We start from the raw sequence: 25264 nt of genomic DNA, 5'->3' as shown, positions 1-25264 counted from the left end.
TAGAAATAGACCCAAATGCATGTGAGAAGTTTGGCTATTAATGCAGTTGACATTTCAAATCTGTGCAGAGATGACTCAGTAAATAGTGACAGGATAACTAGCTAGCCATTGGAGAAAATGATTTTCAGTTGAGTCTTTACTACCTTCCTTGCAAAAACCAAAGACTGAAAATTTAAATCAAGGACACATTCCAAAAAAAAAAAAAAAAAAAAAAGGGCATAACAGCAGTAAGAGAAAACATGGGGGAATTTCCATGAACAGGAGAGTTAGAGATACCCATTAAAACAGATGAAGCCATTAAAACATTAAAAGGAGCACATAGTAATGTGTGGACATTGAACAGGCACTAAGACATGTGCTAAGTGAAAATCAATTACAGGACAGGACATGTGCAGATTTTGATCATTTCTCCAGAAAAAGGCAGGATCTGCACATAGACGTTACTATATGTGCAAAGAACTATATGGACATAGAACTCCAGCACCATTTAGGAAGATGCAAGACTGGTATGTTACCTCTACAGAGGGTACAACTGATAACTAAATCAGGGGCATTTGTTATACAATGAACAGCAAAGAAATTAGAAATAGCACAGAGAAATGAACCGGACCAGAATCGTAGCGGAAGACAATTCTCTTAAACACCTGCTAGATTGAGTAGAAACAAGGGAATATATAATACTTGGGATTAGAATAATACAGTAAGCTAAGTTTAAAGGTATTAATTGCTTCATAACTTCTCATGTGTGAGAAATTCCTCATTTCTTTGCCTAAACCAAATGCGACCCCACTCAGGCTCTCTTGCTGGGGTTGGCTTCCTCAGCCCCTGGCACTCAGGGAACCCACCTCTCCTCAAGTAGACACGGCCACTCCCTCAAGGGGCAAAGCATTCCAGAACTCAAACACCCAAGGTTGGGGGCATCTCGCTTTGTCCAAGGAGGAAGGCGGGTGCTCCTAGAATCACCTTTTCATGTTTTTACTGATTTGTCCCCAGTAGCAAAAAAGGCCTCTGTGTTTCTCCTTAACTCGCTGTCAGACAAGCTTGTGTAGTAAGTACGAATTCCACTGTGCAAACTCGGGTTGGCACACGAGATAACCTTATTTCTCTATTCTGAGTTAAGAGTTCTAAAATTCTATTATGAGATCCCACATGATAGAAATGTAATTTGGGTTTTTTTGGGTTGGTGTGTGTGTGTGTGTATGCACGTGCTCACACACGTGGGTGTGCCTCTGTCAGATAAATAACACCTTAAAAATAAAAAAGGCTGGAAATCTGAATAGTTCTGCAAAAAATGTAAGAATGTTGTCAACACTTGGTCAACGCCACCCCTAGAATGCCTTAAATGGGTTGAATCACACTTTCAAAGCTCAAATGATTGATTAAAACATTAATACTAGATGCCATCTCAATTCTGTACTTTTGGCAAGTGGAGGACATAGATCTTATTTTATGTGCTATGTAATCTCTTCTAGAACAGAGTAAAAACAAAAACTACTAAATCCTTTTTTAAGTAAGAAGGCATAACTGAACGTCTTAAGACGACACCTGTGTCGATTTTCAAAAATTGGATGACCAAAAAACGTGTTTTCCTTATTTTTCAATAAAATTGAAATTCAATTTTACACAATAAAAATGAAAAATTCCATAACACTTAAAATTTTCAATCAAAATGGAAAAAGTCATTTTCAATGATTCAGTGCAATAACGGATGAGAGCAGGAGGACCAGATAAGAATCTTGACAAAGGCCCTTATTGGTTTAAGGCCAGAAAACATTTTACTCATCTTGGTCCCATCCAACAAGATGTGCTATGTGATGCCATCTCGGTCCCTCATCTCTAAACGACGTGGACTCGTTCTGATTTCCTCTCTAGCTGTTAATTTGGAGAAGGAAGAGGATGTTCTGTTGTGTTTTATTTCCAAGTGGATAGGATTTTTGGCTCTTCCTTGGCAACTTTGTTTTTACTGTGTTATAGTCAGAGAATGTGACCTGTGGCGATTTTCCACATTCTGGAACTTGGCGAGATGTTTTTCTCTCTGGCATTAAACACGGATCAATTTTTGTGGATGTTCCGAGAGGGTCTGTTGGCACGTGGTTCAAAGACAACCGACAGACTGTTAAAGCCACGAGTGGTTAGATCCTTCTTGGTCAGACTGATCTGCAGGTATCTGAGAGGAGGGTCAACACAGTCTGCTGCGATTAGGGATTACCAACTGTCTCACTGCATTTCTACAAACATAAACTCTCTCTCTCAAAGCTGTGTTGGCCGAATTAGAGCATGTAACTATCTTCTTGACAAAGTTCCTAAATCGATGCTGTTTCCCTTGCATTCTACTCCGATGGGCCATGCTGTCACACTACTTGCGTCCCCCTCGCAAACATCTTCCTGGTGTTTTCCCCTCCCTTTCGGCCTTTGTGTCCCTTCCTGCAAGTGGTCTTTTGGAATCAGCCTCTACGCGTAGTTGTGAAGCCTATAATTCAACTTGAAAATGTCTGTAAATGGCAGTATTTAACCCATTCACGTTCTCGAGGATCGATGTTTTAACTTTACTTCTACCATCTTGTTATACACTGTGCTTTAAAAAAAATTGCTTTTCCTCATGTTTATTGGACTGTAAACGCCCTGCTCACTCTCCAGGGGACGTAGACAGGACTTCGTCTCCAGACTAAATCCCTGTGGGCCTCAAGCTTACCTCGGAAAGGCAGGAGGGGGACACCGGGATGGAGGAAGGCCGGGGATAAGGAGGACATTTTGGAGATAGGATGAAGGAGCAAGATAACTGACTCAAATGTTTGGTTTTATTTTTTTTTTTTAAGATTATTTATTTATTTATTTATTTGTCAGAGAGAGAGAGAGAGAGAGAGAGCGAGAGCGAGCACAGGCAGACAGAGTGGAAGGCAGAGTCAGAGGGAGAAGCAGGCTCCCTGCAGAGCAAGGAGCCTGATGTGGGACTCAATCCCAGGACGCTGGGATCATGACCTGAGCCGAAGGCAGCTGCTTAACCAACTGAGCCACCCAAGCGTCCCTGTTTGGTTTTATTTTTAAAGATTTTTTTATTTTAATTTATTTGACAGAGATCACAAGCAGGCAGAGAGGCAGGCAGAGAGAGAGGGGGAAGCAGGCTTCCTGCCGAGCAGAGAGCCCCGATGCAGAGCTAGTGAACTGAGCCGAAGGCAGAGGCTTTAACCCACGGAGCCACCCAGGCGCCGCAACGGACTCAAACGCTAACAAAGACATATTACCGTAGTACTGCACTGCCGGCAAGCGGACACAGAAACCAAACACGGAAGAATACACCACCAAGCGACAGAACAGGTTTGAGAATCCAAATACAACCTGCACCAGCACTGGGTCCCGCACTCCAGCGTTACAGCGAGAACTGCCTTCTTTGCAAGCAAGAGGCATACTCTGTGACAGCCTCAGTGTTTCCACTCACAGAGCAGACTCCTCCCGCCTCCCCGCCAACCCCTGAAAGCCCCCGCTGTTCTTGGGTACATGAGCTTTCAGCTCTGGGACACTGCTTAAAACTTGTCTCTTACGTACACTGCGCCGCTGCACAGCTGATCCCTTACATCCGGCGTAACGACACGCGCAGATGTGTCTTTGTTTCACTCCAGAGGCCCTCGCTCTTTCTTTACAACACAGCACAGTGGGATCTATTTTTTCTGCCATTTATCACATCCAACATTTCCCATTTGTTCCAGCGGACCGCCTCTGTTCCGAACTCTAAGGTGTCCCCTTCCCCAAGGTTCCTACACAGTGAATAACCATGTGGCTACATCAGATAGTTTTCCGCACTTAGTGATCCTTCCTGACTAGAGTCACACATTCGAGGAAAGCGCTTCTTCCTAGAAAAATACATATACCCACAGAGACGCAAAATTCTGCAAATTAGAAGAGGTTCAAGACCTCCCTGAAACACACTATAGATACCAGGTTTAAAATCTCTCCAATCTCACCATAATTCATGATGCAGAGAAGACTGCAGCCAGGGCCAGCCCACGGGAGGCGGCGGAGGCTCTGAGTGACCCCATTTTCAGAAGCATTCAGTGAATGTTAACTGGCAAGGTACAAACAGGGCGGAGCCTATAAAATGCATGAATTCACCTGAAAACCAATAAAAGCAATCTTTATATGCTATTATTTTATTCTAACACGGTATTTCGTTTGCATGTGCCTAAATCTGAGCCATGAAAGCACTTTGCTTCCACTGAGATCTACGCCGAGCTCTTGCCAACATGTGTAGTAAACACAAGGCCTTGGGGTCTTTGGATTTGCTCATGCGACTAAAAGGAAATGATTTTTTAAAAAATCTAATTTACTCATGATCTTCAAGGTGTTCTACCTATGTACACGAAGAGTAGTAAGAGACCCAGAGGCCTCCCCTCCCTTGAAGGGCCTGCGGCAGCCTGAAGCCCTCCCAGGGGCTTCTCCACTCTCCTTGGAGCTCACCATATTGTGGCTGCTCTCTGCTGGCTCCTGCATTTTTTATTGTAGTACAGATGCTCTGTCCCATTCCAGCTGGGACACAACACTGTCCTTCCTGTTTCCATAAGCAATCCACTTGGACCAAGCCTCTCCAGACTTTATGGAGGGATTCTGCGGTCACAAGTGTTCAGCTATGAAACCCCCGGGTCCCTCTCTTCCAATGACCTCTCCGGTTCTACTCTCTTTTCCTGTCCCAGACTACCCTGGGAGAGTCCAGTTCTGTTGGCTCTTCTCACATGAAGCCACTCTGCTCTCTCTAGGTTCTACCCCCAAATTTAGAAGCCCAAACCCAGAACAAAAGAACTCCAAACAACGGGACCCATCTTCCTTACTAGGGCACTAGGACTGTTTCCTTCCTGTTGTATTACTAGATGCTAGGCAGTTCAAACAGGTTTGCTGAGTCCTTCCAACTATTTCACGAGTTAGGTACTTTCAAAACCATTTTATAGGCGAGAAACCTGAGGTTTGGGAAAGTTAAAAAACTGCATAAGGTCACAGAGCGAGAGTTCTGCCAACCTCAATTCTCCCGCTATCTCAATCTTAACCCGGCAACACTATTTATGTTTGACTCCTGCCCGGTGGTGTCAACCTCTTCCCCACCCCTCCCCTCAGGTCTGATTCCACCATTGAGGAACTTTTCCATGTGCTTCTGATTATTTGTCTTCCATTCACCTGTTTTGTTTTGTTTCAAGCCTGAGAATAGCAGCAAGTTGTACAGAAAAGTTAACAATTTTTTTTTTAGGATAACAGAACCAAGAGTTGGGAAGTCCCTCAGAAAGCATCATGTCCAAGTTCACACAACACTAAAGAATCGGACAACTTCCACATCACACAGCACTAAAGAATCTGACAACTTCCTCAAGGTGGCCGGCAACGGGCTTGGGTGCCCCGTGGTCCCCACAGACCTCCTGGATGTTTGGAGCGCTCTGATTTGACAGTTCTTAATGGTGCAATCTGCCACTTATTCAGGGCAAGTCAGGAACTGTGAAGTCAGCCTTGACTTCTCTCTCACCCTAAATCTTAGCAGGCACCCAGAAAGACTCAATGGTGACACGCGAGCCCGCCTCTGACTGCTCTTCCCAAGCCCTCTCGTGTCAAAAAGGCCAGTTTGTACTGCTGCCACCTTCGTGGTGGGAGTGGGATGTAGACTTGCCCCTCAAAACCAGCAGATGCCAGAACCAGCGTCAAAGCCTGTGGCATGAAACAGGGGCCGCCGCAGCTTCCCCAAGGGGTAGGTTACACTGGACCAGGAACGGGCCGCTCATCAGGGGCTAGAGCAGGACTCTGCAAAATGAAATGAAAGCTTGTGGGCCCAAGGCAGGTGACAGCAATGACCAAGATGGGTCACAGGGAACGTGAACTTATCAACATTCCACAATCACTAAATTTTATATACAAATCCAGCTTGCTGGTTTTCTCTTAAAAGAGCAGAGTATGTGGGAGCTTTTGGCCTATATTCTAGCACAGAAATAAATAGCTACAGCCAAGTAGGGGCCGTCCGCTCAGTAACTCACACCTCAAGTTTGCCACAGACCTTCCAACTCCTCTTTGAGTTATTCCTGATGCAATGTAGTCATTTCTTACTTGCTTGGGTTGTGATCCTTGGACCAGGGTGTCCTCACAACTCGGTTTGCTGGGACAGTCCCGGCTTAGGCCTGTGGGCCTCATTAACAGCACCCCTTTACTCAAATGCCTGGTTTGAAAAGTAAATTATATGGTCACCCACATAGGCATAATACACAAGTCACCCCCCCCCCATACACAATGACCCCTGAATTCACACAACTACAGTCAAGCACAGAACCCTGTTATAAAGTGATTTTATTAAATTGATTTGGACATACTGTAGGTCAAATAATATTTTCCAAAGATAACAATTATGGACCTTAAAGCTCGACATAAAATTAGTAGCTTCAAAAGTGTTAGTCATATTCCCCAGCAACAGCATGATAAAATAATTCAACTATGTAGAAATATAGAACTCTAGGACTAGCTGGAAACTCGGAAATCATTTAGCCTAATATCCTCATTTCGTGAGAAAACTAGACTCAACGATTAGGCAATCTGCCCAAGCTCACACACCTAATAGTAATAAAGCTAGAAATCAAACCGATTTTTCCTAAAACTAAAATCCTACTGATGATATTTCAGCTGTCTCTCTACCAACTAAAAGTCTAGGCGGCTCTCTAACGCCGCAGGCTACCGTGACATGGACGAGGGTAAGACACTACAGTAAATCGTAGTCGAGGGCGTTAGGCCTGGAAGGGGCTTTACCCAGGAACTAGGCTGGCCCTCTCCTGGGCAAGGAGAACACGCAGGAGAAGGGACTTCCCAAAGGCTGTGAACAGAGCTATCTCGATGAAAACCCAGAGAGGGACGCAATGATCCCCGAACCCCATCTCTAGTTATATGGCCCACCCACTAAATTATGTGCTCCTTTCAAATCTCCTTTATGCCTTAAGGTTTTAGTTACACAAAAACCCCTTCCAGTCAAACAGAAGAAATTAATTCAAATATGAAGAGAAAATCAAGCTTTGTTTCAGTATTTTGATGACTATTTCGGGTAATTCATTCCAACCTCTTAAGACAGTTGACAGACACCACAAACCTATTCACCCATTTCAGAGCTTCAAAGATGCTTAACTTCTCCCAAGACTTCCTGAGCATAAGGACTACATGTGGGAATCAATGGAAACAGGAATGAGAAGAGAAAGTTAAAAATTAGTTGCTTTTTGTTCTCATCATTGGGGACTTTTGGTCTTCTAAACATTCCTTGAGTTCTTCCACATGAGTTTTTAATATCAATCTAGCCACAAAAAGAAAGGAAAAAAAAAAAAAAAAAAAAAGAACGAAAGAAAAGAAAAGAAGACAAGAAAAAAGGGCCTATAAAAGTTGGGATACTGAGCAACTCAGTATCTCTCCCCTCCCCGCTGCTAACTCCGCCCCAGTGCCTGGCCGCCTTCCACACCGCAAACATGGCAGCAGGGCCAGCCAGCTGGTGCCCCCAGCCTTGCGCGCTCCATTCCAGTGCCCCCCTCAGAAAGGCCTTCCCTGACCGCTGTCTAATGATGCCCCACCCCCACCCCACCCCCACTCTAAATCATCACCCTAATTTATTTTCTTCATAGCACTTAATCACTATCTCAAACTACATTATGTATTTTCTTACTTGCGTATCATCTGTCTCCTCCACCAGAAGTAAACTCCATGAGAGTAGGGCCCTTGTCTGTCTTACTCAGTGGTATTCCTAGCACCTAGCACAGTGCCTGGCACATAGGAGGTGTTCAATAAATACTTGTTGAATGAATGAAGGAAAGGAAAGGAGAGAGTGACATAGACATTCATGCCTAAAAACGAAGGAATACCTGATCCTCAATGAAGGTATGACTCCTACACATTATTGCCCAAAATTACAGAAACAGAGACTAAATATTATTAGTGACTCCTCCCAACAGCCACTTCTCCTATGGTCTCCCCTAGTTAATAAGGAGCTCCACATGCTACAAAAGGAGCCCAAGAGGGCAATTCTGGATGGAGAGAGTTCTAACTTTGCTTGCTTGCTTCTTCCTCCCTATTTACATTCAGCTATTTCCAAAAAATTCAAGTTAAAAATATGTGATGTAGCCACTAGAAAATTAAGTCTAACATAGAGACACAGTGATTAGCAGAAACCGCGACATGTTTTTTAAAAAGTTCATGAAAAGTTCAAGGGCATGTATGTCTGCCAGTGATTTCTCTGATGGGCCAAGTGAATGGAAATTATGAGTCACCTAAAATCTAAAGTGAAATTTAATGCCATCTAGGAAGGGATGGATATTTACGGGTACTGTGAGGACATACGGGTAAAGCGGGCTCAGAAGTGATGGGATCTATGGAACGATATGTAGGGGCTGAACCGAAGGATAACCTCAGAAATACCAGCACACTGTCTTTGTGAGAGGTGTTTTCAAATGCATTAACCAGTATGCCTGAATTGAGGGAAGGAAGGGCATGAGCTCCTGAAAGGGGGATGTCTGGGGTAACTGTTAGGTAAAGTGTAGACAGAAGGTGACTCAGGAGGCTAGGCAATGATCATGGTTTCCTGTGTCATATTTCCCACTACTGAGGCATCAAGCCCAAATCCCAGGAAACACATACCCATGACTGGGACCTCATGGCCCATCTTGGGCAGACACTCAGAGGGATTCCAGATTCAAAGTCAAGTTGTGGAACATACTTGGCATGAATCAAAACAAAAACAAAAACAAAAAAAACCCCAAAAAAACAAAACAAAACAAAGCAAATCTCACATATGCCTCTTCAAAAACAATGTCCTGCTGGGGCTTGCTGTAAAAATTTCTTGGATCAATGTAGGTATTTACAGGGTTTCCTTCCTAGTGGCACTTATGGGTTTTAAGATTTTTAACTCTTAGCAAAATGCTCTATATAACTGATATTTTGAGATGGTTTCTCTCCTTTGTGTGCACTCTCTGGTGGATGCAGAGGCTGGTGCTCTGACTGAAGGCCTTCCCACACTCATCACATTTAAAAGGTTTCTCCCCAGTGTGCACTCTCTGGTGGATGCAGAGGCTTGAGCTCTGGCTGAAGGCCTTCCCACACCCACAACATCTATAGGGTTTCTCCCCAGTGTGCACTCTCTGATGGATGCAGAGGCTCGAGCTCTGGCTGAAGGCCTTCCCACACTCATAACATTTATAGGGTTTCTCTCCTGTGTGAACTCTCTGATGCATGCAGAGGCTAGAAGTATGCCTGAAGGCCTTCCCACACTCTTCACATTTAAAGGGTTTCTCTCCGGTGTGGACTCTCTGATGCATGCAGAGGTTTGAACTATTACTAAAGCCCCTTCCACACTCACTACAGACATAGGGTTTCTCACCTGTATGAACTCTCATGTGAATTTGAAGATGTGAGCTCCAATTGAAGGCTTTTCCACACTCATAGCACTTATAGGGCTTCTCCACTGTGTGGATTTTCTTATGTCTGTTAAGTTTTGTTGTAGTACTAAAATCCTTACCACAATCATCACATTTATAGACCTTCTCTCCTGTGTGGTCTCTCCAATGAATATGAAGTTCTGATATATGAAAGAAACCCTTGTCACACTTGTCACATTTATGGGGCTTCTCAGCAGTGTGAATTTTCTGATGCATAAAAAGATCTGCTCTCTCAGAGAAAAATTCCCTACACATGGGGCACTTGTAGATCATTTTTCCTATTTGGTATCGTGATTTAGAGGAAAAAATTTCTGTATGACTACTATAGTTACAGAATTGCTATCTCATAGAGTCTCTTATTTGGCCATTCTGGCAGTTTATCTCAGGCTTGCTCTATTAAGTAGGTCTAAGGTTGGCCTAAGCTTCTCCCTGCCTGTCTTTCTATGGAAGATTTCTTCCTGCATAGTGCTCCTCACTCAGTATTATTATTGATCATGAAGTGACATTTACTTCCACATGAATTCTGTAACTCATTAACACAGAATTTTCCTTTAGATCCTGAGTTGTCAACATTCCAAGGGGCTCCCAAGGTGCAAACCTCTGTGTTTTTAAGCCCCTGGAATCTTCCTCTTGTAGAATAATCTCGTACTTCCCACTTCTAGAAAAAGGAATGCACAGTGTCGCCTGTGGTGGAGGGTCTCGATCCTGTGTAGCCTCCCCTTGAAGAGTCAGTAGGACATTCTGCCTCCTACACATCAGACAGGAGCCTTTCCAGGAAGCAAGCTCCTCGGGTTCCAGGTGTGCCAATCCTTCCTTCTGGGGATTCCCTACACGAGTCTCACTCCAGTCTCCTGTAACAGAAACATAATATATTGAAAATGCCTCTTTTTCCAAAAATTGCTATTGGCTCCATAATTAATTTCATAAAACTGTGACAGCAGCAATACAGACCTTTTTTGATCTTGGGGAAGAAGCTCTCTTATCTTCCAGAGAGATGTATCTCTTGGATTTGCAGGTCTGAAGAAGAGAATTTGTAGATATCATGCTCCTGTTCATAGTCCAAGTATATAATCCACTTACAACCACTTACTGTAATCGTCTAAACAACATCAAGGGAATATTACTGAAAAAAGAAAAGCAATCCTAAGACCTGATGCTGTCCTGAATAAAGGAGCAAGAAGGAAAACTACCTCCACTTTGAACTACAGAAGGGACACTATTTGCTTTAGAACTAAAACATCCCATTTGATTAGCCTTCTGATCTACAGAAAGAGTAAATCTATGACATATTGGTACTGAATGTCACTCTCTGCTTAATTGTCCTCAATGATTTCCTGATACACTTAAAATAAAATACAAACCCTTCAGTGAAAACCCAAGTCCCTGCATGACCTTGCCTCCACTCTCCCCCACAGCTTGCTGCGCCTTCTGTTTCAGTTCTCAACACCCCAAGCTAGTGCCTGAAATACTTCCTCCCCCACCTGGCATGTGGTTTGCTGTCAGCTGCCCCCTCCCTTACCTGAGGAGGGTCCCTGGCTGAGACTATTTTAATCTCTTGTTTGATTCCTTCAAAGTACACAGAACTTGTAATTATCTTATTGTTCCTTGGTTTCTGATACATCTCCTGTACTAGATGTAAATGCCATGATGAAGGAACTCTGTGTGCTGCTCGCTGTTACATTCCAGCGAAGGCGAAGTGTTCAATTAATATTTGTAGAGTACATCTCTGGAGACTTTTATGACAACCTCTCTCCTCCAACAGACATACCCCACTTCATTTGGGTACAGAGGCACACTTCCCATTGCCTTATTACCAGTCTTCTGACAACCAACGGGGGACAAAATACACAACAAATAGAATAATCAGGAAATAAAATAAATCCCAAAATATTCTATTTGAACTCTTGTGAGGCTTAGGACTATGTTTTAGAAATCTTTTCAACTCCTGTATTCTATAATCAGCAACTGATACTGCAACTAATTAATTTATTAAATGAAATCAATGGATCTTCTTAAAGTAACACTCTCAGTAGTATATTTCAGACAAAGACAGGGTAATGGGCAAATGAGATCTCTTCAACATTAAAGTGGCAAAATAAACTGGACTGCTTTTAAATGGAAGTGTTAGGATTATGAAATTGAACTGGATATCCAAATTTCAGCAAAAATATAGTCAGTGGCTGGAAAAATTACATACGCATTTATCCTTTGCTCTGTAACTACACTACTAGAGATCCATCCCAAGATACACTGAAAGTGACTGATGTCCCAGATTATTCACTGGGGCAGTACTTGTCACAGCAAAACTGCAGACAACCTAAGGCCCATCCACAGGGGACTGGTCCAATCAGCTCTAGTACTCCCTCACAATAAAATGCTGCTTAGCTGCTCAAAAAAAAAAAAAAAGGAACAAGGAAGAACACTATGCACTGAAATGGAGACCCCAGACATACTGTTTGGCAAACAGAGCAAGACAAAGAACAGCATATAGCGTATATACTATGGTAACTTTTGTGCAAAGCAGGGATGGGAATGTGATTGTATGTATTTTTCACATAACATGCACAAATTAACACAGAGGATAACACAAAATCAAATGGAAGCAATTATGTATGGGAGATGAAGGAGCAAACATGAAGTAAAACTCTTCCAAATGTACCTTGGTAGGTAGTTTTGGCTTTGGGAGTGTGTGTGTGTGTATTTATTTCAAAAATAAAATTAAATAAAAAAAAGGAAAATGACACCCAAACTTTTAAAACAAATGAAGAGAATGAACCTTAATTTTCAAGTTGCTAACATCCAAAAAGGGCTTCTGTGTACCACATACTGAGTGTACATATTTAGTGGGACATATTCTGTTGACCAAAAAGAGCTGCAAAGAGGAGCGCCTGGGTGGCTCAATCAGTTAAGCATCTATCTACCTTTGGCTCAGGTCATGATCTTAGGGTCCTGGAATCAAGCCCCACATCGGGCTCCCTGCTCAGCACGTACCCTGCTTGTGCTCTCTTGCTCTCTCAGATAAATAAATAAAATCTTTTTTTTTTTTAAAGTTGCAAAGAAATCAAACTTCTCTCAATAGTTTAATTGTTAGTTGTAACAACACTAGTGTGTTTAGAAAGATTAAGCAAACAAGTAATTTTGTTAATGTTGTTAGGAACCAAGGTTCAATGTAAGATAAACCAAATACAAACATAAAATCAAAGTTAAGGAAAAAATAATCCAACATAAAATTTGATTTGTCAGTTTGGATTTATGTCTTTTTTAGCTCTATCCACCAAAAAGACCTAGAAGCAATAACAACCAATAGCAAAATACCCTTCCCTTAAATACCCTTCTCCACCAAAAGACACAGGGTTCCTTGAAGGAGCAGCTGATTTCAAGGCCAGAGCAGCATTTTACAAAATGAGCCTGGGACATCTCATTATTCCAGAAAGCAAGAGAGTCATTCCAAAGGAACACCAATGCCAATTTATGAAGAGACTCCCACTGGCCAAAAATAGGACAACTGAGCATCAAAAGGAATAATGAACACAATCTACTGAAACAAATTAAATATACAAAACCTCCGGAGTTCACAATGATTTCAGGGGTGAGGAAAGGGGGCAGAGTGGAGCAGAGAGACAAAGAAAGGGGCAGACAGAGACAGAGATTCAAGGCACCGAATAAAACTAGGCCACCAACTTAGACGGCATGGTGGGGAAGGGCAGAGGGAAGGAGAGAATCTCAAGCAGACACCCCGCTGAGTGAAGAGCCCAGTGCAGGGTTCAGTCTTACAACCCTGAGATCGTGGCCTGATCCAAAATCAAGAGTCAGAGGCTTAAATGACTGGGCCACCCAGGGGCCCTTCTCTGAACGATCTTTTGAGGTAATGCGACAACCCAGCTAATAAATGTGTAACCCCAACAAAACATCTGACCATCTATCTGACCACTGAGAACTTCACATTGCGAGGACCAGGCTGCTGTCATCTAAACCCACTCACCAATCTTAGCATAACTCAAAAGAGGAGCAACTAGACCTGTGGCCCCTCAGTATGATGTAATAGGAAACACACAGCCTCACTCTTGAAATATTCTTGCCAAAAGATTGAACCAGAGCCTAACCAAGACTCTAGACATCATTTTTATTTAAAGGAACAAGTAGGGATAGAAAAAATGTCAGGAAGCAAGTAGGAAACTATCAAAGCGTGAGGCAGTCCACAGGATAGCTGCCTGTTGTTTCAACAAGTAAATGGCCTGGAAATGGGGAGTCACGGGGGAGAGCTACCTAACAATCAAATGTAACAGGAGGACCCTCTTTGAAATCTGATTCCAATAAATCAGCTGCAAGGAGACAAGTGAGAAACAGGATTAGGGATGGGGTTATCACACTGTGCAAGAAATACAGCCAACTGTTTTAGGTGTGTGACCACCACTGGAGTTGGGTAAACAAATGTCGGTGTTCTCAGAGATGTATAATGAAGTTTGCAGGAATGAAGTGCATGAGATGCATCCAAGACGGGTCTTCAAATGCTTTAGGGGAAAAAAAAAAAAAAGACAGTAAAGCAAATGTGGCAAAAACACTGTCACTACTGGAGCCAGGTAATGGACACGTAATGATGGATACACGATCAATACGATGTTGTATCTCTGTGTGTTTAACTGAAGTTTTTTAGAACCAAAAAAAAAAAAAAAAAAAAAAATCAGTTAATGCTAAGACATTCCTTTCCCGCTCCCCTTGCAAACACAAACCAATCCCAGAACCAGGTACACTGTACAGACATGAAACTGAACTAAAGAAATATGATTTCCCAAATGGCTGACTTTCCCAACCAACCCTGAGCACATAAGAATGTGCACAGCATCGCAGATGTCCCTGGGGAGAGAGGAGTCCATGGCTTCAGGACAGGGACAAGCGGAGGACAAAGGCGCAGTGCTGCAGTCCACCCTCCCTCCCTCACCAGCCAACTCAGACACTGCATGGCTCTCCTCACTCACTTGGAAATGAAGCAGTGGGGGTCAGGGCGCCCATCCAGCCCGGCCTCAGGAGAGAATGACTCTGTTCAGAGGGCAAAAACTCCACCCCAAAGCTCAGAGACATGAATTCCTACATGAACTCCCACCAGAGTTTCCCTCGAGGTTATCAGTCACTATTCCTTCCAAGCAAAAAGGCTCAAATATACCTGTAAGTCTTACCCCATGGTGGGGTTGGGGTAAGCCACGTTCTGCAGGAAAAAGAAAAGATAAAGCAAGAGAAACTCCAGCCAATTCTCCACGTGATCACCCAAAGAACAAGAGGACAAACAACAGTAAAAAGAACCGCCGCCGCAAACGTTCCTAAACATTACCTGCCCCATGGCCCCACATGCATAAAGGAGACTGGCAAGCAAGGGAGCAGGCATGGGCTACAAAATCCTACAGATCCCAGAAGATCATTCCCAAGATTCTCCCACTCAAAACATGTCCCATATCCAACATCCCATAAGAGCTTTGAAGGGGACGGCCTGTAGGACTGTGGAACCACCCATCTGACCTCAGGAGGAAGGAGCGTTGCCCTGAGGTCTCCGGACACTACCCAGGGCAACACTCAGTCTCCCCACATGAGAGTCAGGAGTGGGCCAGCAGTCGGGAGATTCAGTCTACAGCCGGGAGGAACTTCCTCCAATAGGAAGTTAGAGTCTGCTGAGAACTGAGAGAGAAACTGCTTCAATTCAGCCCACGAAATCACCAACTTCCGTGAAAAAGGACCTTCCTTCTGTCCACTGGAATCTCTGCCTCAGCTGAACACTGTCACGTGAAGGGATTCCCAAACCAGCACTGGCCTCTCACTACAGCTGAAAAGTGAGGGATCGGCAAATAAACACCTGACGCTGAGAGGCGAGGAAGTTAAGAAATGCACCCTAAATACACAGAAATGGTCCTGAGGGCGCGGACACTCTGGGCACTGGCGCTGGTGCTGGGAAGGGCCATCTGGAGGTGGAGGTGCAGGATTCATGGCTGAGAGGACAGAGCTGTCGCCCTGTGAGGGCCGCTCAGGGCAAGGGCTCCCCAGCCTAGCCCGGGAGGCAACGCTCACACGGAACCGCAGCCTGAGGCTGTGGGTCACACACACGGCCCCTGCCTGGCCCTAATTCTCCTTGTAGGCATACATGCTTGTGGGGGAAGGGACCCTCTAGTCATAGCTGCAGGGGGCAAACGGCAAGAGGAAAGACCGTGAGGACACAAGTTTTCTTCCCAAACTTCAGCCCAAGTCTGATGCGGAATACAGGTAACAGTCCGTCAGCCCTGAGGGAGCCCATGCTGTGCTGGGAGGAGTGGATGTGGATTTTGAAAGAGATTTAAACATACTTCTTACATACACCTTTTTTTTTTTTTTACTCTCTTTTACACCGCTGACCAAAAATACTATTTTGCCTGGGAAAAAAAGAGTCCACTAGTTTTTCATGAATTTCGTTAAAACAATCCTATGGTTGCAAACCGGGAACTCAGAGTAGAAGGACCCAGTCCCCACAGGGCAGGTGTTAGAGATGACGACACTGAGTGCACCACATGGACAGAAAGCATCCCACAGGGATGCCAAGATGGCGGAAGGCATCAGAGGAATGCCAGCTGTTCAATCACAGAGTGGGGAGGTCAGGAAACTTGGACCATATTCTGCGCTGGCTAGACATAAAATCAAGACTAATCACCCTGACTGAGCTGGAGAGAAAACTCCACGTAAACTCCTACCAGAATAAGCAGCCAAAAGCTCAACATCAGACTCTGCAAACACCTGTGAAGCCAGGTGCCGCACAACACCACATGGTGCTATTCTGAATGAGGCGGACTGGGACACGGGAACTACAAAGGCACACACGCCTGGAACCGGCACTGGTGACAAAGAAGAGCAAATTGCTGCAGAGCCACTAAAACCTCCCAGTCAGGCCTGTGAGGACATAAGCTTGCAGAAGGGCTTGCCAGCAGACCCCAGACCAGAGCCAGGGAGACTGAGGACCACGTCTTGTTAGCGCTGACAACAGAGGAGAGGTGGGGACTGGTGAGGGAGGAGGTCTGGTGTGGGTACAGGACAGGGCTGCCTTCGAAAGGCTGGGGACTAAAAGATGCAGGGCAGCCGCTGTGTGAGTGAAGTTCAGCCAGAGGAACGGAAGACTGAAAAGTGTATTTCTACCGAGTCTTAGAACATGAGGCAAGTGTATCACCTAACACAATTTTGCATGTTTCCTTTTTAAATAACCAGGATAATGTAGATGCACAAGTCTATCACCAAAATAAAATAAAATAAAATGTTTTCTATGCTACCAACCAGTCGAAAGGGGGAAGGAGCGTGCTCTGAAAACCCAAGGACAGATACCCGTATCATGGATCTTCTTCTTTACTGAAATGCTGGCCGCAAAGCACTCATGTTTATCACTAAGATGCTGACACCCAATATGGACCTGTAGTTGCCCATAAAAACTCACTCAGGTACTAAGACCGGCTCTTCACATCCACAAAGAGGTAAAGGAGCACAAGAAGCAAGCACAGCAGGTGATGGATTTAAACCTGGGTGAAGGGTACATTTTGTTATTTCCTCTACTTTTGAGTTTATTAAGAAATTTCTCTAACAAAAATAAAACCAGTAAGCCTTTGCCATGAGATCCCTGTAATGAAGATGGGAAGTCATGAGAGAGAGACACACCAGCATTCCTGATCGCAGAGCGACCTCAACTCTCTCGGCAGGGACACTGCTAGCCCGCGCTGGCCACACACAGCACTGCACACAGACAAGGACGACGCTGGCAGGCCAACATAGGAAAGGCTGACCTGTCTCTAGGGAAACCCAATCACTTGACCACAACAGCCTGTCCCTCCAGCTTTGTGACTCTGCTAATCTGACAGCACCTTTCCTTTGTTCCCAGAAGACCTCCAGTCCGCTTTAAACGGTTTTCTGTCGCACTAATCGGACCCTGCCTTTCCCTCCCACGTCCTTTCCTGGTGTAGACTTCGCGGCCGCACCCTCTCACAGGTCACCCTCCTCTTCCATCACCATGCGAACGCCGTACCTCAGCTCTGTCATCACCAGTAATGGCACCACCATCTCCTAAATCCGTCCCAACCACCCACTCTCTGACCACCTGGTGCTTCGTCCCCCGCCAGCCACGCCTCCAGCGACCCTTCACCGCAGACTCCCAAGCACGGATCTTTCCATCTCAGTGAGAGCTCCTCTCCCGCATTCACTGTGAACTCCCTGTCGCCTTCTCCCTGTCACACCATTTTAATAACCCCCTGACCTTCTTCAATCAGTTCTCCACCTGCCCACGCAGACACCGAAGCAGCTGAAGGATGCCCGGCTTTACTGGATCCATGATGACAAAGCTCCAACCTCCTGAGCACCAGGCCTCCACACACTCCTCTGGAAGTCTCCATTTCACACTTCCCAGTATTTCCAGTTGCTGCTTTGCAGTCCTAAGAGCAATGTCCCTGGTACTCTCCTTTCTCCTCAAATCTCCCGTGTCTCATCCACCTCCCTCTCTTGGGGCTGAAAACCTGCCACAGTAACTGAGAAAACAGAAGCACCCTGACGGCAGTGTCCTCGGCCTCCCGCAGGCAATCGGCACCAGCCGCCTCGGCACCTGGGCTCCCTGCCAGCCCCCCACCTCCTCCCTGCAGACAAGTGCCCTGAGCCTCACAGGCCAGCCCTTCCCCTTGTGCGCAGTCAGCTCTTCCTGAGGCCTCTTCAAATTAAATCCTGCAATCATTCTCTTTGCCAGCAACCATCTTGTCCTTCCTACTGGTTCATTCCCACACAGACGTATTTCTAGACCCCCTTTCTGAAGCAAACTTCTTTGGATCCTACAGCCCCACCCCACCTACCAGCCGAAATACCCGCTCTCCTTCACAGCAGAACTTCTTAGGAGCTTCACACACTTCACATTCTCTTGGTCAGGTCTCTGCCTCTGCCCTCCCCTGAAAACCACTCTTACCCAGTCCGCTGTGAGCTCCGTATCGCCAAATCCAGTGGACACTGGCCTCATCTACTCGATGGGACCATATGACACACTCTCCGCGGCTTGCACCGTGGGCCCTCGCCAGCTGTCCTGCCCCCCACTAGCCACTCCTTGTTTCCGTTACTGGACACTCCTCCTCCTCCCCGGCTGGACTTCTAAAATATTGGGGTACTACAGGGCACCACTGTGAGATCCCCTTCTTCCTGAGTCTATAACCGCTCTTCAAGTAACCTCACCCAGTCACACGGCCTAAGACGCCATCCTGAGGCCGGCTCCCAAGTTCCACCTCCAGCCCAGGACCACATCACCAACAGCACCCCAAACCCAAGCCTGCAGCCGGCTCCTCCCTCACTCCATCCCAGAAGCATCCACGCAGGAAGCCACCTCACTTCCTCTGCCCCGCATCTGCCTTCCTCCATGACTTCTGTCCATTGCCTGGCCTTGTCTCTGCGGCCACGGCAGCCACAGCGGCCAAGCTCAGACCAAGTCCATAGCTGCTTAGTCGGCCATGTCTTAGCTTCACTCCTGCTCCTCCATAAGTCGTCAGCCCAACCGTTTAGAAAGAATGAAACCAGGCCACACCCCTGCTTCAACCCTCCACTGCTCTTTCAAGTACGTGCTCCTCTGGCCAGGGCACACGGGGGACACCCAATCTCACCCCTACACCCTCTTGCACACCGCACACCACCTCACTGGTCCCATTTCCAGTCTCCAAACTCACCAAGCCTGTTCCCCCTCAGCGCTTCAAACGCTCCCCTGCCCACGCGTCTCCCTGATGCTCTGGAGCTGGCGTCTTCTCAGCAGTCGGGGCGTCTCAGGGGGCGGCGCTCCATCAACCACGGCAGACTGACTCACCTCCTGCCCTGCGGGCTCTCTCAGCACAGCGCTCTGCCGGGGTTTCTCCCCAGTCCCTCTCCAACAGCCGTCTGAGTCAGTGTGTGCATTTAAGGATGCATTTCCTCGTTTGTTGTCTTCCTCTCCCTGCCTCTTGAGTGCCAGCACCCAACCAGCAGGAGCTCAGAGAACAGCGAATTTACTGAACATCTGAGCCTCTTTCATCTCTCTGTGTTCCACAGGGCACCAAGCAACAAATGTTTATCAGAGTGTGTGCGCCCTGGGCAGCGAGCATGAACACTTAGTCCCTTCCTGTGTGGAAGTTACCATCTCTAGCAGGGAGGCAGACATCATCAAAGACATCCACAAGAAATGTAAAACCCAAGCTATGCTAAGTGCTTGCTACGAAGCAGCCCTGGTCAGGAGGGTAGGGGAGACCACCCCAAAGCAGCAAGAGCCGGGAGCTCAGCTCGACAGGAGACAGCTGACCACAACAGACTGTGGGAGGGATTAAGGCCTGTATGAGAAGGGACAAAGCGCCCAGAAGGGACACAGGGCGTGGGGAGAATGGGGAAGATGACACAGAAGTCACAGGTCTTATCTTTGTTCTAACTGCAATGCAAAGGCACTGAAGTGATTAGTTTTTGTACATTTCTAAATGGGAATATCACACTTGTGTTTTAATTTTTAAAAAATACTTTATTTGAGAAAGAGAGAGCAAGAAAGGGATGAAGAAGGGCGCCTGGGTGGCTCAGTGGGTTAAGCCGCTGCCTTCGGCTCAGGTCATGATCTCAGGGTCCTGGGATCAAGCCCCACATCGGGCTCTCTGCTCAGCAGGGAGCCTGCTTCCCTCTCTCTCTCTCTCTCTGCCTGCCTGTCTACTTGTGATCTCTGTCAAATAAATAAATAAAATTAAAAAAAAAAAAAAAGGGGGTGAAGAGCAGAGGGAAAAGTGGACTCCCCGCTGAGCAGGGAGCCTGACACAGGGTTCTATCCCAGGACTCTGTGACCATGACCTGAGCTGAAGGCAGATGCTTAACTGACTGAGCCACCCAGGCGTCCCCACACTTGTGTTTTTAAATAGAAAACTGTAGCTAAAGTAGAGTTGACAGGTGAGTGGGAAGCAGGAGTGCTTGGGGGTGAGTATGCTAGAGATTACCTCAGTAGCCTAGGACAGGAAAGGTGGTAAACTGATCAAGAGATAAAAAAGAAGTGGATGATTTTAAGGCACATTTAGCAAAGAAAAATCGGTCAGATTAGTGGACTGAACCCAACAGGTAAGGGAAGATGAAATGCCAAGGATGACCCCTAAGCTCTCAGCCTGAATAACATGATGGAGGTGGGGCCATTCATCAAGACAGGAAACACTAGGAAAGACCTTGGTTTAGAGACGAAGAACAGGACTCCAATTCCAGACATCTGTTATATCCAAGAGCAGATGTCCGCACTTGATAAGATGCAAATCTGAGAGTCATTAACATGTAGAGGATTAACTGAAGCGGGAGTTTGGAAACTCGGGAGGAAATGCCAGATGAGGAATAAAGAGGCCCCTCCAACATTAAGAGAACATCCTGCACGATTCCACTCGCAGAGTTCAAAACAGGCAGTTTAGTCTACATTCTTAGGAACAGAGAGGGCAGGAGTTATGACTGGAGAGGAGCACAGGGGGTTCGGGGGTCCAGGCCACGTGGCTCCATAAGCGGAGTGCTGGTTTACCCAAGTCTGTTGACTTCAGAGCTGTGAACCTTCATCATGCTGTACCCTGCAGCTCGTGACTGTAGTTATGCTGCTGGGAAAACTTCAGGGAAGAAATAGAAATGGGAAGAATTCCCTGAAAGGGAAAGGCGAAGTATGGGAGAAAAGAAATCCTGGCAAGGGCCCGTGGAGAATTAAGAGTGCGCCCATGAGGAGGAAGGCCAGCCCTCCACTGTGGCGGAGGGGTTGGCGCATGGTGGGAGAGCACAGGAAGGTGCTCAGTGAGCAGGAAGCAAGGCCATCGGCAGGAGAGGGAGAGTGGGTGCTTGACTGCTTGGGGGCACAGAGAGGGCCCCAAATGGTTGTGTGAAGGGTGGGAGAGTGGAGTGACCAGAGAAACACGCGAAGTGGTCATGGCTTGTCACCCAGGTGCTGTGTGAGGAACACAGATGGATGAGTGTCTGCAGGACTGGATTTTAGCCAAATGGGAATGATCAGAAGACAAAGCGGCTGTCTGCCTGAAAGAAATCATCACCTAGTCCAATAGAAATTTCGGCCTTGGTTTGCTGTCAGGGAAAATCATAAACCTTCCCAGGTTTTCATGTCAACAACTTCAACTGAGCCTTGAGGGCTGCTGGAATGCCCGTAACCTTTCCCACTTTCAGCCTGCTCTGACTCCACCTCTGCCCCCACTGCCAGCAGCCGGCCCCCATGCCCCAGCTCGCCACTCCTCAGGGAGAAGACAGAGCGCATCAGAGCACTCCCTCCTCTCCCACCACCAAAACTCAAACGCACACACACTGCCCAGTTTCAGTGCTTTCGTCTCCTTTTCCAGGGGAAGAAGTACCCGTGATCCTGCTCACCCTGCGCCGCTACACCATTTCTCTCTGGACATCAAATGAGTTGTTCTTTTTTCATCTTGAATGTATTCTCTGAAATTCAGACTGCTGGCTCAGGAAATCTAGTCATTTGAAAATAACTACACAATTACTTCGTCAAGCGAAAATGACCTCTTGTTTCTGAGAAAATACAACTACTCAGACTATAAGAAACTTAGAAAGTATTACTGGTCCTTCTAAAATTTTAGGCCTGCAAGACTTCCTATAAAGCATGAAGGACAAATAATCCCACTCTGTAGTAGCAGACCCTTTCCTTTGTGGGTTACATCTATTTCAGTAGAGAGCAAATGAACTTCCCCTCCAGAACTAGATGTCAGAACGTACAGGTAACAGTTTTTTTCCTCAAAGGGACAAGGACACACTTTCTAGGAAGGATAAACACAAAAGAAGAACAGGAAAGAGTGGCACCTGGGTGGCTCAGTGGGTTAAAGCCTCGCCCTCGGCTCAGGTCATGATCCCAGGGTTCTGGGATGGAGCCCTGCATGGGGCTCTCTGTTCAGTGGGGGGCCTGCTTCCCCCCTTTCTGCCTGCCTCTCCGCCTACTTGTGATCTCTGTCAAATGAATACATAAAATTAAAAAAAAAAAAAAGAAGAACAGGAAAGAAAGTATGTCTATGCCTCCACACTCACCCAAAAATCACCACCACCAACTGCAGTGGGCTGGAGTGGCCATGGAATGAATCTTCCTGACACGTGTGCCGCTGGCAAGTACATCGGGGGTCTGGAGAAGGCTCTCCAGCCCAGACAGTCAGCACTAGCTCAGACGGTGACACACTAGACTAGGGACTGTGAAATGTAAGGATCCAAATCAACTTCTAGGCACCTTAATTACCAGGAAGTATTTGAGAACAACCTTTTGTTCCCAGTTCACCTACCAAACGTTGGCTCAGGCCATGTTTAGTGTCTGCTGTGGCAGTGAGTCTCCACCTGGAAGCAGGCTTACAAGAAAAGTGTTTCTGTCCCAGATGCTGAACTCTTCGGTGGGGTCAGAGCACGCATGTATATAGGCACAGGTTCTATAGACAGTCAATTTACTGAGTTCCCAGTATTTGTCGGGCACTGGGCTAAGCTCTAAAGAATCCTATGATGAACAAAACAGTCACGGCTTCTGCATTCATGTGGTTTACAGTATAGGAGGGGAACCTGACAGGTCCAGCATCACATGACCTGTGCTGTCACAGAGGCTCACACCCGTGGACACAGATGCCTGAACAGTTTCTGGAACAGGGAATACTCTCTTCCAATGTGGTTTCTAAAAACTGTGCAAAGATTTAACTTAGAAGTTATCACTGCACTCAACATGTGTTTTCCCTTAGAAATCCACACTGTCTGTGAGTCTCCCTTCCACTGGAGTCCAATCAAAAATCAACAGCCGAATCCCTACCTCCTAATGACAACACCAAATGCTGACATTCATTCTAGCATGAACTTGTCAATGTCAGGATGGGTTAACCAGAACTCTGCAGAAGAAAGTGTACTAGGCTGAATAAGGTCTCCCAAAAATTAATGTTCACCTCAAAACTCAGGGTGTGGCCTTATTTGGAAATAGGGTCTTTGCAGATGTAATTACTTAAGATGAGGTCATATTGGATTGGGGTGGGCCCTGAGTCCAACGACTGGTGCCATTATAATAGAAAGGAAGAAGAAATTCAGACAGACACACACACACAGGGGTTAGAAAGCAGTATGGAGACAGAGGCAGAGATTGGAAAGACGTGTCTACAAGCCAAGCAGAGGATTGCTGAGAATCACCAGAAGCTAGAAGAGGCAGAGGATTCTTCCCTAGAGCCTTCAAAGGGAGTACAGCCCTGCTGATACCCTGCTGACACTCTGATGTCAGACTTCTGGCTTCCAGAATAGAATACATCTCTGCTGGTTTAAGCCGCCCAGTTTGTGGCACTCTGTCACCGCCACAGGAAGCTACAGCCTAGGAAATCTCTAGCTCATGGATATTAACACAAGGACGAGGAATCCTTTCAGTAACATCTTTCCCTCCACTGATCTCTGTCAGGCCCTACAGACACACAATGGGTCTTTGTTTATTCTTTTGGGATGTTGAACGGGGCAGGCTTCTTTCACACTGATCCAAACCCTTTTCACTCGGCTAAAAACCTGGAGTCATTTCACCTTTGCTCACTTTAGAAGAATACGAGCTATATATTTCATTCACATTCTTTTACTCAAGAGATTACATTTCACAGAAAAATCCTTTCCACCAGTTCCCTCTTTGTTTCAACTTTCATCTATAAATGGTACATTTGGTTTTCACCTCTCACCAAAAGTTTCACACGTACGTTTATGCGTGTAGACAACACACACACACACACACACACACACACCCCGGTAGGCAACATGGTAAAGGAGAGTGAGAATAGGTTTCACCTCTCACCAAAAGTTTCACACGTACATGTGTGTGTGTACACACCCACACCCTCCCCCACAGTGGGCAACATGGTAAAGGAGAGTGAGCATAGGTTTCATAGCAGACCAGCCTGAGAAGAACATAGCCTGTATCTACTGTGAGCTCCGGGGCCTTGAGAAGAGCTTTAAGCCATTCTTAGCACTACCAAATTACGGTTTTGTGTATGATGGGAAAGAATACTTTCTTAGAATAAAATTTTAAAGTCTCAAATCAAAGGGAAGTGGGTAGGAATGGAAAAGAATGTTCCATCTGGAAAGAAGATAAAATTCAGTCAGGGAAGACTTTATAGTTGAAGCACAGCTTCTGCTGTGGCCAACAAGTCACAGGAGCCTCTCCGCAGTGCCTGGCCAGTGAGGGAACATGGCCCATCCCTGTACAACCAAGACAAAGCCTGACCACGAGTCACGGAATGGAATCGTCTGGGGTGCCCCACAGTATGTGCATGCAAGACTCCCATTCACTTGGCCACGCCACTTCCCTTCCCACAGCAATGATGCTCTCAACATCTCCCTAGCTCACCATAAACTATGTCAAAGAATCACCCAGGAGAGAAGCCAAATACTAGGTACCCTCTAGCGGGTCCAGAGTACAAAAGAGTTCCCGTCTCATCCACAAGGCCTCATTACCAGAAAATACTTTAAAAAGGAAAAAAGACTCCACTCTTCCTCTACATACGTCAAACCATGAAAACCTACCATCAACCCAGCAATTTGTCCTAAGAGCATTCTACCTCCAAGACCTTGATTCCCCAAGCACCCCAGCTCTCTGCATCCACAAGAGGTTCTCCCCAACCTCAACCCTCCCCTTAAAATGCTCAGCTCACTTAAAGCTACCTTTTACCCCAAGAAGCAGAAATTCCTGCCAACTTCTGTTGTATTACAAAATACACACTTTGTAGCTTTCCCAAATTGAGCAAGTTATCTAAGTCTAAAACTCAATTTCCTCAAATAAAAAGAGAAATAATACTTCTACTTCTATCGCTTAGGGTCATCACAAAAATGAAATAAGACAATGCACAAGTCAAGGC

The 25264-nt window shown here is 46.0% G+C and overlaps 1 protein-coding gene across 9 annotated transcripts in view; it reads right to left on the bottom strand.

Moving 5' to 3' along the window:
- Positions 1-6292: 6292 nt before the first annotated feature.
- ZNF664 (zinc finger protein 664) overlaps positions 6293-25264 on the bottom strand; it is a 44006-nt gene continuing 25034 nt past the window's right edge. For 3 of the 9 annotated variants that reach the window (XM_059139693.1, XM_059139695.1, XM_059139692.1), the window contains 2 exons: positions 10370-10439; positions 6293-10270 (listed from right to left, as the gene is read on the bottom strand). In XM_059139693.1, coding sequence (XP_058995676.1) covers positions 8910-9695 — 786 coding nt within the window. In that variant the 5' untranslated portion in view covers positions 9696-10270; positions 10370-10439 and the 3' untranslated portion in view covers positions 6293-8909. Of the gene's footprint in view, positions 10274-10369; positions 10440-25264 lie in introns of all 9 variants that reach the window. The other 6 variants (XM_059139690.1, XM_059139691.1, XM_059139689.1 and 3 more) reach the window with 2 other exon arrangements.

Source organism: Mustela lutreola, chromosome 11, assembly GCF_030435805.1.
Source record: "Mustela lutreola isolate mMusLut2 chromosome 11, mMusLut2.pri, whole genome shotgun sequence".
Taxonomy (NCBI): domain Eukaryota; kingdom Metazoa; phylum Chordata; class Mammalia; order Carnivora; family Mustelidae; genus Mustela; species Mustela lutreola.
The sequence above is the reverse complement of the archived record's forward strand: the minus strand, read 5'-3'. Positions and strand labels throughout refer to the sequence as shown.